At 22.9% G+C, this 13310-nt stretch overlaps 3 protein-coding genes across 3 annotated transcripts; 2 read left to right on the top strand and 1 right to left on the bottom strand. All coding sequences in view use genetic code 6, as the record gives it.

The window, feature by feature from the left end:
- Positions 1-318: 318 nt before the first annotated feature.
- On the bottom strand, positions 319-1418 carry TTHERM_00621400 (tRNA (guanine-N(7))-methyltransferase; the record flags this gene model as incomplete). Its single annotated transcript, XM_001017965.2, has 2 exons — positions 319-670; positions 874-1418. The coding sequence occupies 2 exons, from the start codon at positions 1416-1418 to the stop codon at positions 319-321; spliced, it is 897 nt and encodes a 298-aa protein (XP_001017965.2).
- A 1665-nt stretch (positions 1419-3083) lies between these two features.
- Positions 3084-5186, top strand: TTHERM_00621390 (hypothetical protein; the record flags this gene model as incomplete). The annotated part of the gene is made up of 1 exon (XM_001017964.1): positions 3084-5186. The coding sequence occupies one exon, from the start codon at positions 3084-3086 to the stop codon at positions 5184-5186; it is 2103 nt and encodes a 700-aa protein (XP_001017964.1).
- A 2152-nt stretch (positions 5187-7338) lies between these two features.
- TTHERM_00621380 (accessory gland protein Acp36DE, putative) lies at positions 7339-12543 on the top strand (the record flags this gene model as incomplete). The annotated part of the gene is made up of 9 exons (XM_001017963.3): positions 7339-7485; positions 7589-7610; positions 7795-7985; positions 8135-8244; positions 8688-8964; positions 9026-9314; positions 9441-12117; positions 12187-12252; positions 12309-12543. The coding sequence occupies 9 exons, from the start codon at positions 7339-7341 to the stop codon at positions 12541-12543; spliced, it is 4014 nt and encodes a 1337-aa protein (XP_001017963.3).
- Positions 12544-13310: the final 767 nt, after the last annotated feature.

Raw genomic sequence — 13310 nt, 5'->3', positions numbered from 1 at the left:
TTGGCAAATTCCTCAAATGTAACTTTTAAATTTGCTAGAGTTACTGTTTTGAAGAAAACTATTTTAAATAAAACAATCTAATAAATTACATAAATTTTAATAAAATTTAACGAATATAATAACATAGTATCAAGAAAAATATTTTATTAAGTTTTTTTGAAAATAAATAAAAGTTTTGAAGAATAATTGTGTATTTTTTTTATTTAAAAACTAAAATAAACTAAAAAAAAACAATTTTTGAAACTCTATTATATTATATAATTAGATATTTATATACAATTAGCTTAATTAGTTAAAAATAAATCAATTAATAGCATCTCAAACTCTTTCAAAAACACAGGTCCACTTTTTGCCTCCATTACGAGTAACTTTTTATCCTTCTTCAGTGGAATCTTAAATTAATTATACACATATATCTCCTACAAGCTCTTCTTCAGATAACTTTCTAAACATTCTGTGTTTAGCAAGATGCTCTTCTTACCAATTATGTAGATCTTCTACATCAGTGATACAATAAATTCTACCTTTGGGCTTGAGTAAGAAAGCATATTCAGAAAGGAAACCTGTGTTAATGATTCTTCTTCTGTGGTTAGACTTCTTAAAATGGGGATCGGCGAAGCAGAAGAACATTTTTTCAATAGTGCCCTTTCTGAAATACTATATAATATGTCTATTTATTTTCAAAAAATGATTTATTATCCATATAAATTTAAGCAGATATAAATGTGAATTTATTAAAGGAAGAATTAATTTGCTTGGAATCTAATATTAAAAAATAATTAATCATTCAAGCAAAAAAACAAACGAGACGCTTTAGTTCTATTTTATTTTACTCTATTTAATATTTTTAAACAAAAATAATTCATCTTTTACCTCATAGCATTTGTTCTGATACAAGCAGCATTATTGTATTTGTGGTCAGGACTTTCAATACGAAGAGCCTTGATTTTTTCAGAAACGTAATTGACTAATTTGTCTCTAATTTCAAGACCCAAAACGAGCTTTTCAGGGAAATTTTTGGCTAAATTGAAAACTAATCCACCAAAACCACATCCAATATCTAGAAAAACTGGCTAAGCTCCTTACAAGCCATTATAAAGAGAATTAACTTCCTCATCATAAGTTTAGGGATGTTCATTTGTGTTGCAAAATACTTTCTAATTTTCTTCATCTGTTCCATCAAAGAACTTAGGATAGTGAATTTTCCAGTTTACATAATCAGGATTTAAAGGATAAGGGAATGGAGTATCATTTAAAGGGTTAATATGTGCACGCATTCTATATTCACCTCTTTTTGGCATCAATCTTTACTTTTTCTAAATTGTTGATGATTATTCTAGCTCTGAATGGTCAGGCTTTTCATTATCCTCATCTTCAATGTGGTTATTATTATTTTTGTTATTGCTTTCCTATTCCATTTTACACAATCTTTATACTTAAAAACTATATCCTCTATAATTAAAATAAATAAATAATTATTTAATTCTTATCTTTTTGGTCCTCTAAAGTTATTCTATAAATATCTTATTTAATATAATCAATGAGTACAAACAAACAAACAATATGCACTTTTTTATAAAAATATTTTTCAATCAAAACAAAATCTCAATTAAATTTTAACATTTTTAAATTAAGTTAAAAAAATTTTTTAAAAATAAAATAAAATATTAAAAAACCAAAATGAAATTAAATTATTTTAATATTAATAGTAAAAATAATTAAATTTGCTTTAAAAGAATTCATTCTTAATTATTTTATTTTTAAAGTTAAATATTTATCAAGATCATATTAATATTAATGTTCTTTTCACAAACCCAACTTAACTTTCTAAAAAGTTTTAAGAAAATTAAATATACATATTTACAACATATTCTCTAATAAATATCAAATAGATTTTTATTGCTTTTAAAAAAGGAAATTTTATATGCACAGAGTTTTTATAACTTATTATCGAAAAAAAATAATATAAAAATGTAGAAATCCTTATTAGAATTATAAAATATAAAAAAATATTTGGCAAATTGTTTTGAAATATTTACAGATTTTTTTAAAGAAATATTTTAAAGATTTTAACGAAATAGGAATAAATAAATGAATTAAATTAGAATAAAAATTATAAAATATATAAAATTAATTGAAATGGTAAAAAAATTTTAACTTACACTAGAAAATCAAGTTCATTCTTACATTATAAATTTATGAAAAAAAAAGAAGATGAAATAACAAATTTCATATTAATTAATCTATGTGATTAAATATTAATTAAAAGCAAAGAAATCTTTATGATTGATTGTTAAAAATATTAACGAATATATATGCAAATGTATTTATGTGTATATACTATAAGTGAATGCTTATTTATTTGAAAAGATTCACTTTCAAAGTATACTTTTTCGCGAACATTTAAAAACTAGTTGTTTAAAAAGTAAATGTATATAAATAGATAGATAGATTATATGCATGTAAAAATATGTAAATGTCTATGGGTTTACTATGGTTAAATTTTTTTTTGCGGAAGTCAGTCAACTGGTGGAAACTAAATAAATAGCCAATAAAAAATAATAAGAATTGCTAATAAAAAATATTAAGATTTTTAATAGTATTTAATTTTTATTTCTTGAAATCAATCAAACTTAATAAATATTTAATTAATTAATTATAATTTTTAAAGATAACAAACAACATATTTATTTATTTAAGGAATAATTAATTGCTTTATCAAATAAAACAAAAGCAAAAGCGAAAGGATAAAACAATTCAAACTATTTTAAAAACATACAAAAAAACTTAGATTTTTAAGCTTTTACGCCCATTTTAGTCAAGAAATTACATATAAGCTTTTCAATTAATCAAAGCGATTTAAAAAGCATAGCATTGTAATAAGAAACATAGGAGTGACATACTCTAATTTTGACAGTTAAATTTGATTTAATTTCCTCACAAATAAATAGGAGAACTAACTAATTATCCAAAAAGACTCTTAAAGAAATTCATTTTATTAAATTTTAAGTGCAAAAATAAAAAAATAAAATACACTTTTATCATCATAAGCTATTAAATTTGAAACTTTTTTATTGTGAAAAATGTTTTCTCCAAGCAAAAGAGCATAGTTTACAGATTAAATGGCCTATAATATGGAAAGAATGGCTAACAAACCACATAGAAAAATGTTTATTTAAGAGTCTGCAGAAACAAATAAAATTGGTGATCCTCTCTTTCGATTAGATTAATAGGATTTGAAGTGGAAGGATAAAAGAAATTAGTTTTAGGCCAGATAAGAATCATACATCAGATAATTTTCTCCTTAGAAGCGCTCTAAATCACAACTATAATATGATAACTAATTATCGGACTTCGTATCTCCTATTGATAGAGATTTTTAACGCAGTCATAGAGATATACACCATTTCCCTAAAAAGAAAATAGTGAGGGATAGACTTAATGAGAGCTGTCAAAATATATTTGCTCCCTCCTCTTCCCAAAACATGAAAAATAGTCTAAATAACAATAATGGAAAAAATAACAACTTGAACTTGAGTGTTCAATTCTGGAACAAACCTATGCGCAGTGCTTCTCATCTACGTAATCGCTCTAGCTCAATAATGGTAGATTCTTTCTGCTAAGACAAAGATATTTCTCCTAGAGAAGAGTATAACAGGACTAGCTAATCTTAGATGAGTATAAACCCTAATTACGCTCAGAGGTATAAAAATACAAATATTATTTTAGGAGTAAGTGATTCCTCACCTCAGCCAAATGAAAGAGGTATTAGAACTTATCATGACTAATTCCCAGTAGAAACAAATATTTTGCATTTGACTGGTAAAACAAGTGCTACAGGCTTTACCCATAACATTAGTTACTAAATAGCAGACAGATCTAGAGAAAATTCTCAAACAAATGCTCGCGTGTTTAATGTCGGAAGTGAAATAACTCCTAGCTTTCATAAAAAAGGTATTAAAACCTTTTTCCAAACTCCATCAGAAGGAGCTAAAGGTCTTCCAAACCCAGTGACAGGAAATAATATGAAAAAAGAGAAACCTATTGGCATTCGCATAGTAAACACTTCTTCTAAAAAGTAAAACTTGTTTGACTCAATTTACAATTCTACAAATGAGTTTTCACCAGAAAAAAACATAGGAATAAAGTGTAAAATAAACACAAACTAAAAAAAGAGTAACCCAATTGTTATGTTTGATCCTTCTGATCCAAACCAACAACCAATTTCAGCAAGACATGGCAAAAAGACATATGCCTTTTAAAAATCCCCTAGTCCAGTTAAGTACCTTCTACAGTAATCTTAGCTTTAAGAAACTCCTAACAAATGTAACAATGAAACCCTCAATAATTCTGTGAATCTGAATAATTCCATTTTAGCAAATAACTCAATCAACAATATAATAAGCAACTCAAATAATAAAAATAATATTTCAAACAATCCCAATTAAAACCAAAATTTAAATCAATCAAGTATTATTGCTCATAATTAGGAAGCTGAAACAAATTAGAACGGATAGGTCTAAAACCAATAGTAATAACAACGCATACATAAGAAATTGGTTGATGTCTACCCTAAATCTAACCAGCCATCTCATTTTAATTATTTGGCCTATTTAAATTCTACTTCTTACTAAGAAAAATACAAAGAGACTTAAGAAAAAAATTCAAAAGGGTACTTTGGACAGCGTAACAAGAGTCCTAACATGAAAGAAGTAATGTATTCAGTTTCCTCAGTAAAGGGTAGTACTTTACAAATAACAAATAAACTCAATGTAAATACTAATAATCCTAATAATCAAGTAAACTTAAATAGCTCAGTTATATAACAATAAAAAGAAGAAAACAACGAATCTGTAATTCTAACTAATAGAAACCAGTCTATCTAATAGCAAGAAAATATAAGTGGCACTCCTGTTAGAAGATCTTCATAAAAATCAACATAATAATTATCACAATAAACCTAAAACCAGTCTCAACAAATATAGCAGAATTAAATGCATTCAAACTCACAACAAATGTCATCAACTTAAAAAAATCCTAAAAAATATTATCCTGAAAAAACAATGAGTGTGCAATAATCTTAAAACTTAAATCTTTCTTAAGTTAAGCAAGCAGTTAAGATGGGAGAAATTTAAGGAGTTAAAAAAATATATGATTTTGAGAGCTTCAAAAACAAATACAGATGATGAAGAATTATTATGAAATTTAATTGCTCTAAAATTAATTTATTCTTTATATAATGTAAAAACAAACAAACAAAAGAAATAAATAAATAAAATTAAGAAAATTAATAAATAAATAAATAAATCAATTTTATTTATAGAACTCAATAACAATTTTAGAAAATACTTTCTTTGCTTGTCAATCAAAGAAAAGCAATAATTTATCCTTTATATAAATAATAAAAGTTAAAGTAGAATAAATAAGCAGTTAATAGCAAGTAAGTTAGTAATTAAGCAAGCAATTAAGTATAATAAATAAGTTAATATGCTATTTTTTCCTATTCACCCTATAATAAATATGTAAATATATATTCTGCATTTCTTCTCTTTAAGAATTTAGATAACATTTTTTATATTTTTTATCAATTTTTTAATTATTAAATGCATAAAATATAACAATTAGTTGATAAATATTTATTTATATATTTATTTGTTAAACCAAATTTTAGAAATTCTCATTTATCTATTTTAATATTAATTAATTTTTTTTGATTATTTTTTTAATCCATTATATCTTCAAATAATCAAATTTATTGAAATTATAATAATTATTATTAAATGTCAGAACAATATTTTTAGAATAATAAATTTGAGATTAAGGATTTAATTACTAATTATCATTATTTTATTACTGTAATCATAACTATTTTTAATACAATAATAGATAAGTGTTTTCAGAAAATCAAATTTTTATTGTATTCTTAATTAAGTATGGGATATGATCTATTTTTGTAGTAAATTTTAGAAAATAATTTATTAACATTTAACACCTATAAAAATGAATAATATAAAACAAAATTTAAAAATAAAAAATGTAAATTTAAAACAATAATTTTATTTTTCAAATTTAAATTATTAAATAAAAGTCATCAAATAGTTGATATAAGTAAGCTATTTTCATTATAGAAATTTGCATTCGTATATAGCAAATAGAAAGTATCATTTTGGTTAAAAATATAAAATATAATAATTTTAAAATGTTTTTTCCTTCATAATATTGTAATATTTTTTCAAAATTGTAATATTTGAAAAAATTATAATTAATTTTTTTTTCTAGATATGAGAATATCAATTTTTTAAAAAATAATTGGTTGCGAAAGTGGCTATTACATATCGAATTTCAAGTTTATATAATGATAAAAGAATTATCTATTTTTCTTATTGAAAGATAGAAAGACCAAATTAAATTTGTGTTTTACAAAAATACACAAAAGTAAATTAAAAATTGTGATTTAATTACAATAAAAATGTAATCATCATATATTTATTTAGGATATGTAAATTTAAGACAAATTAATTGTTAATTTTAGATCTGAAAAAACTGGAGCTTCTTACTGACTAGCATAAAAATATTATTAATTATGAAATAATATTTGCGTTATTTTACTTGATTGATTTTTGCTCTTTATTTGATTTATTTCTCCAGTAGAAAAGCTAATCTATTGATTACAAAAATTATTAGCTTTTAATTAATTTTTTGGAAAATTTGAATAACTTCGCTAGGTGCGAGGTGTTAAGCTTAAATAATATTTCCTAAAATCAACTGAATTTTAAAGATTTTAGGTTAAAAAGATACATTTTTAATTGTTAAATTTGTTAACATTTTATTTCAAATAAGTATTTTATATATAAAATAGAATTTCTATGAGAATAAAATAAAAATAAATGATTTGATTAATGAATTTTAGTTCTTTTTTTACAAATTTTCAATAAAAAAAAATTATAAATTAAAGGAAAACTAAATCTAAATATTTTTTACTTTTTGATAATTTACAATACGAGTGAAGAAATTTGACTAACTAAATAAATAAAATAAATAGCTTGAGCATATTTTTGGAATAATTAAATGAGAGTGCAAGATTACAAAATGATACATACACTCTCATATCATACTGATTACCAAGCTTAAACAAACACTTTACTGCCAATGAATATAGTTGAATTTATCGAAATTTGGAAGCAAATTGATTAATAAAATACCTGATAAAACATATTTCTTAATAATTAATTAATTAAAACAGCCAAAGAAATATTAAGTAATTTATATAAAAAGAAGAAAAACAAACAAACAAACAATTATAAATCAAAGATAGATATATAGATAGAGAGATATAAAATGGTTTTTGGATAGCTAAACAATTGCGATATTTTCGGAAAATAAATTATATTAAATTACAATCAAAGAAGCAATGTAAAAACTGGATTTGGAGGAATTTTTTCTATTTTAACATTGATAGCAATCTGTCTGTTCTTTTGGAACAAAGTAATTACTTTTTCTGCTTTCTTTTAATTCATTGACTAATCATAGTCAAAAAGAATTTTTTTTAAAAATTGATTGTTTAATATGTTTTTATTAACATAAAAAGTTCATGGACTTCATCAACAAAAGTAAATTCGCCATTTTGTGATTAGATTCATGATTTCTTTTATTTTATACTCAGCTAAATACTTATTAAAATTAATTATCTTTCTCAATTTGCTTGCTTTTAGCTTTGCGATTTGATAATAATCAAAAAGACTTTGTTATTTAAATCAAATAAGACATATATATATTAATAATCTTTATATTTAGATGAAGTTACAGTGGTTTCTTAATAAACATTCAGTAATAATCCTTCTCTATTGACTTTGAATACTAGCTAGTTTATGTTTGCTGTACAGATACAACAACAGACAAGTTTTTTATAAAACCCTTATTATAATATAACGCTTGAATAAAAAACATACACTTTATTATAAAATGGAACGAGAGTCATAAAAACAGTAATTTTTTTTTTTGAATAGATGAGATAATATTTTATAATAAAAAATAAACAAACCATTTGAAAAAATAATTAAATTATAAATTGGAAAACACAATTTCAATTTGTATTAAAAAATTGTATTTTGAACTTATTGTATTTATTATTTAGGCGCCTATTGATTTGGAGCCCTGCACTTTGAGTCACTGGTAAACGTTGCCTGAAAGTAGTTTGAACAATACTTTTACTCAGTTAAATCTAAAAGATTATTTATGCGTAAAGTAAGAATTCTAATTTATATATAATTTTTTTATTTATTTATCTATATCTTTGATACAAAAAAATCAACTAAAAATGATCTATTTTTCATCACCTAATTTATCTTTTTATGTTTATTTCTTTACATAACAAATATAATTTATTTATTTAAATTTTTGCTCTAATTGATATAATTGATTGATTTCAGGCTATATCGTAATTTATTCTTCCAGAAATTCATGTCAAAACAAATCAGTTTAGATCAAATAAATAAATAAGAAAGTTATTAGAAACAGACAATTAACAACCAAACAAACAAATATTTTTATTTTAATTATTATTTATGTAAAATAATAAAATCAGATAGGAAAAGATTATTGGTTGGTTTGTTGATTTATTTATTTATTTAGTTTTATTCTAATTTATATACACTTCATAGATTAATATTTTTTATGACATGTAATAGAAAGAACACAACCATTTATATAGGAGGTTAATACGAAAGTGAGATTTATCAATTTTTAAAATTCTCTATTTCGAAATGCAACAATGTCACTAAGCCTTAATTTTACTCATGGAATCCAGTCTGTTAGTCATATGATAGCGCAATTAAATATGCTTAGAATTAGAGTGTTAGGGTTTAGTTTTAAATGGTTAATTTTATTATAAATGCTAATGAACCATAAAATTTAGTTAAAGAAATTGTATCAAGTGATCTATTTTTCTAAATTTAACCAGAATCGGTATAAGCATTAAAAATTAATATTTAATAATTTTAAATTTATTTTAATTGAATTAATTTAGATGTTCACCACAGCAGATATTTTTTTTACGGAATATGTTATTAAAACTGATAATTCTTTGTTCTTTACCTAAGATATTCAAGAATAAGATTATTAAGTTTAGGAATATGGTGATTTTAGAGCTCAGTACTCCTTGTACAGTAAGGATCCTACAAAGCCTTATGCAACTTTTTTCTTTAACAGAAGTAGATTCGATAAATTATATACAAGGTAGTATATGAAACTTTAAGATGTACTTTCTTAATTAGGTGGCTTCGTAAACTCGATGATAGCCATTTCGGCAATAATAGGTATTGTCTATTAATAATTTAGCTTTGATTGATTTTTAATCATTTAATTTTAGTTAATGATTTATTATTCAAAAAATAAATATTTAATTATTCATAATAATATTTTTTATTTTAATAATAAAATAGTTGGTTTTTACAATAGTAATTATTATGTAATGGAACTTGCAAATTAATTATATGATTTTGACATCCTAGAAGAAAACGATAAAATGAATAATAACATGATTTTATTGCAGAAGAAAATCAATCCCAGTTTCAGAAAAAACATTCATATTGATGATAATTAAGAGAGAAGATTAAGTAAAAATGAATAAATAACAATGCAATACCTCTAAAAAATGAAAAGCCCTTCTTAGAACAAAGAAACAGAAGGGAAAGAAGAAATCGACAACAAATCCAATTAGCAATAATACAAGATAGAATTACTTAAATTTAGTAATGAAATTAATAATGGAAGCTTCAAAGGAGCTACCGAATAAAATTAATCATAAATTAAATCAGATGCTCAATATAAATAAAATATTAACATTATTCATTCAAACAAAGATAACGATTCTCCAGCTAATTTCTTTGCTTAAAATGACGAAAATTTGAAAACTTAGAATTTTGACTATGTTTCACCTTAATCAATGTATGAAAGGAGATTAACTACAAACGAAGATGATATTTAACTATTAATGGGCCCAAGTAATTCAAATAATTTAATTTAGTATCCATCTTTACTGAGTCAGTAATCAGATAATGCTTAAAAATCTCCTAGATAACAACAACCTCCAATAGAATTAAAGATACAATTACCTTCAATCATAGAATAAGATAATGAACAGCATTCCATATAAAAATTAGAAATATATGGAGAAAAAAAAAATAGTTTTAAATCGAATTTTGGAAAGTTCAAATTTTCACCTCATAAGAAGAACGGCTCTGAATAAGAAGATTACTTCTCTTGGTAGACATATTAATAGAATAACGAAGCAGACAAAAATAACTAATCTATTAATGTATAGACTGATAATTAAAGTGAAAATTTTGTTCTGTAAGATGAAAAATCATTCAAATCCAAAGATAAATAAAATGGAGTTAAAATAAATAATTAGAAAAAAGAGCCAAACTTAGCAAATAATGGCAATCATAATTAAGACAAACTCAATGATTCTAAATCCCAAAAAATGAACAATCATTTTATTCCTATCAAAATTTAAATGTGTCAAGGTAATACAAGTATAGAAAATATAGATAATAATATTGAAGATGAAAATGAGTCTCATAAAAAGGTAGAAGATACTTAAATTTCATAATAAAATCAGGAATTAAAGAAAGAAATAAATGAGGAAAAATAAGAATAAATAGATCCATAGAGTTTTGATGTCAATGAAGAAAAGAAAAATTTAGATAAAAATCAAATTAGAAGCTTCAAGGAAGTTAAAAGTATTCAAAACATTTAAAGTTACAATAATAATATCACAGCTTATAGCACTAATTATGATTTAATTGATTTGAAAAAGCCAAAATAAAATAACATAAGTAAGAATCGCTCGATAAGCAGTGAATTAGAATGCCATTTTGATGAACCTAACTCTATTAACATTTTTTCAAACAATAGTAAAAATTAGCTTCACGCCACTTCTTAGAAAAATTTTTCATCAAACTTGATTCCTCCTATAATTAATAGTCATGAAAACAAAACCAATTAAAATGCGAACAATAGACTACTTCATGCTAATAATATTAATTTAAGTTTAAAGAGTCCCCCTAGACTATCACTGAATTATAAAAATCCTGATTAGGCAGATTTGGTATCAAATAATAGCATGCGAAGTGGCAGGTATTATCCTGATTTTCATGGAGAGGATTAAATTAATAGGTAGAATTTAGATTATGATCTTGAAAGTTATTAAAATAATGTAATTAAAAAAGAATCTTTTTTACAGCCTCCTACTAATTACAATCCCAATTAGAACTATGAATAAACTTACAGAAGAGAAAGCTTAGCTTTCTTAAATGATCATAACATATTTTAATAGCCTCGCTACCATTCACACAATGAGCTCTATAACTAAGGAGGTAATGCTAAAATTATTTTGGGTAATTAACTGAATAAAAGTTTTAGCAACCAAAACTCATTTATCAAAAGAGATAATGCCAGTTAAGATTTTAACTAAAATTCAACTTAAGGAGAATAAAATGTAAAAATTAGCAGGTCTTAAAGGCATACAAGCTACATAGAATCAAAGAGTAGAAGAAGTATAATGTCTACAGAATTGATGAAAATGAACTCTCGTCGTAAAAAAATAAATTACTCATTTAAATACATCATTTACAAGCTTTCTTGCCAGAAGTTTTTTAAGACTAAAGAAAATTAAATGGTTGATAAAGCTTAAGATTTAATTGCAAACAACTTAGATATCATGAAAATATTAGATAAAATATAAGAAATTGATCGTATAAAATGCTTGCTTCTAGATTATGAACAAAGAATTTTGTTCAGTTACTTCCCAAAACCTTTAGTTGAAATAAAAAACGATGATTAACTTTAAATTTAGAATTCTCCTTTGGAAAGCATGTACCAACAATATGCTCAAAATTTGCATACTGATGACAAAACAATAAAAACTGTAGTGAAAGCAAAAAACAAATTTAAGCAAATTGTTCAAAAAAAAAGTAAAGACCAAATCCAAACCATCATAAACTCATCATTATACAAAAACCTTGAAAATAAGTTTGATAGAACTTATAGTGTTAATGAATATGAGTAAATATATCAAGCTTACAAAAAGATTTCTACAAAACCTCAAAAAACTTAGTAAAAATTTATTAAACTAATCTCTTTTCATTTATTCATTTACTTACTTTTTATTTTATTTTATTTAAGGACTGACAAAATTTTAATTGAATTGATGGGACAAGAATTGCAAAAAATATTTTAGCAGCTAGACGAGTAAATAAATTTATTTATTTATTTATTACTTATTTGAAACTTTATTTTAAAAATAGGTAAAGAAATAAATAGTCAGTTAAAAGATCAGCCATGAAAAAGTAAAGTCTAAGCTTGAAAAAGAATTCTAGTTCAAATTAAAACAGTTAATTACAATCTTAAACAAAATAATCATAAATGATCAAATTAGACTAATAACTAATAAAATTCAATACAGACTCAAAAAGCCCTGATAAAAATGATAAAAAGAAATAATTCGGTAAAAGGGCAAGAAATATTACAACCGAAAATTGAATGAATAAATTAAAACGAAAATATATTTTTATTTACTAAATTTTCCAACAAAATATTTTGAAATAAAAAAAAAAATCTAAATCTAAATTATAATTTTTATATAAATAATTTATTCTCTTAAACTTATTTTTATTTTGCTTTATTATATTTATTATCTGTATGTACTCTATCTATCTATTATAAACTATTTTATTCATAGAATTTATCAAAACATTTATTTATTTTAATTTAATAAATATAATAATTATCTATTTTTTTGTTAAACAAACAAACAAGCATTAAATGTTAAAAACTACTTTTCAAAATAACATAAAAGCTTTTAAACTTGATTAATTTTTATTATCTAAAATCACTTTTACAGATTCAAAAAAAAATTCTTAATACATTATAATTTAGTTAATAATATAGTAAAAGTATGAACTTAATTAATAATATGAATAATTAATAATTTAAAAAAATAAATAACTATTTAACTAGGGTTATTAAAATCATAAAAAATAGTTTGATAAGAATAATTAAGTAGAACTAAAAAAAAAATTAATCATATCAAACAACTCGATACAGAAAGAAATATGATTTCTTAAAAATTTAATCTATTTGATATTTTTGGCAGACAAGTGATATTAAATTATAATAATAGTGCTTCCATTAAAACAAGATTTGGTGGCATAATTTCTTTAGCTACAATCACTGTTATCTTCCTCTTTTTTTGGAATAGTGTAAGTTTATTTATTTATCTCTAAATTAAAATATGTGTTTATTTAAGC

This window comes from Tetrahymena thermophila, assembly GCF_000189635.1.
Source record: "Tetrahymena thermophila SB210 genomic scaffold scf_8254605, whole genome shotgun sequence".
In the NCBI taxonomy this organism is placed as follows: Eukaryota; Ciliophora; class Oligohymenophorea; order Hymenostomatida; family Tetrahymenidae; genus Tetrahymena; species Tetrahymena thermophila.
The sequence above is the reverse complement of the archived record's forward strand: the minus strand, read 5'-3'. Positions and strand labels throughout refer to the sequence as shown.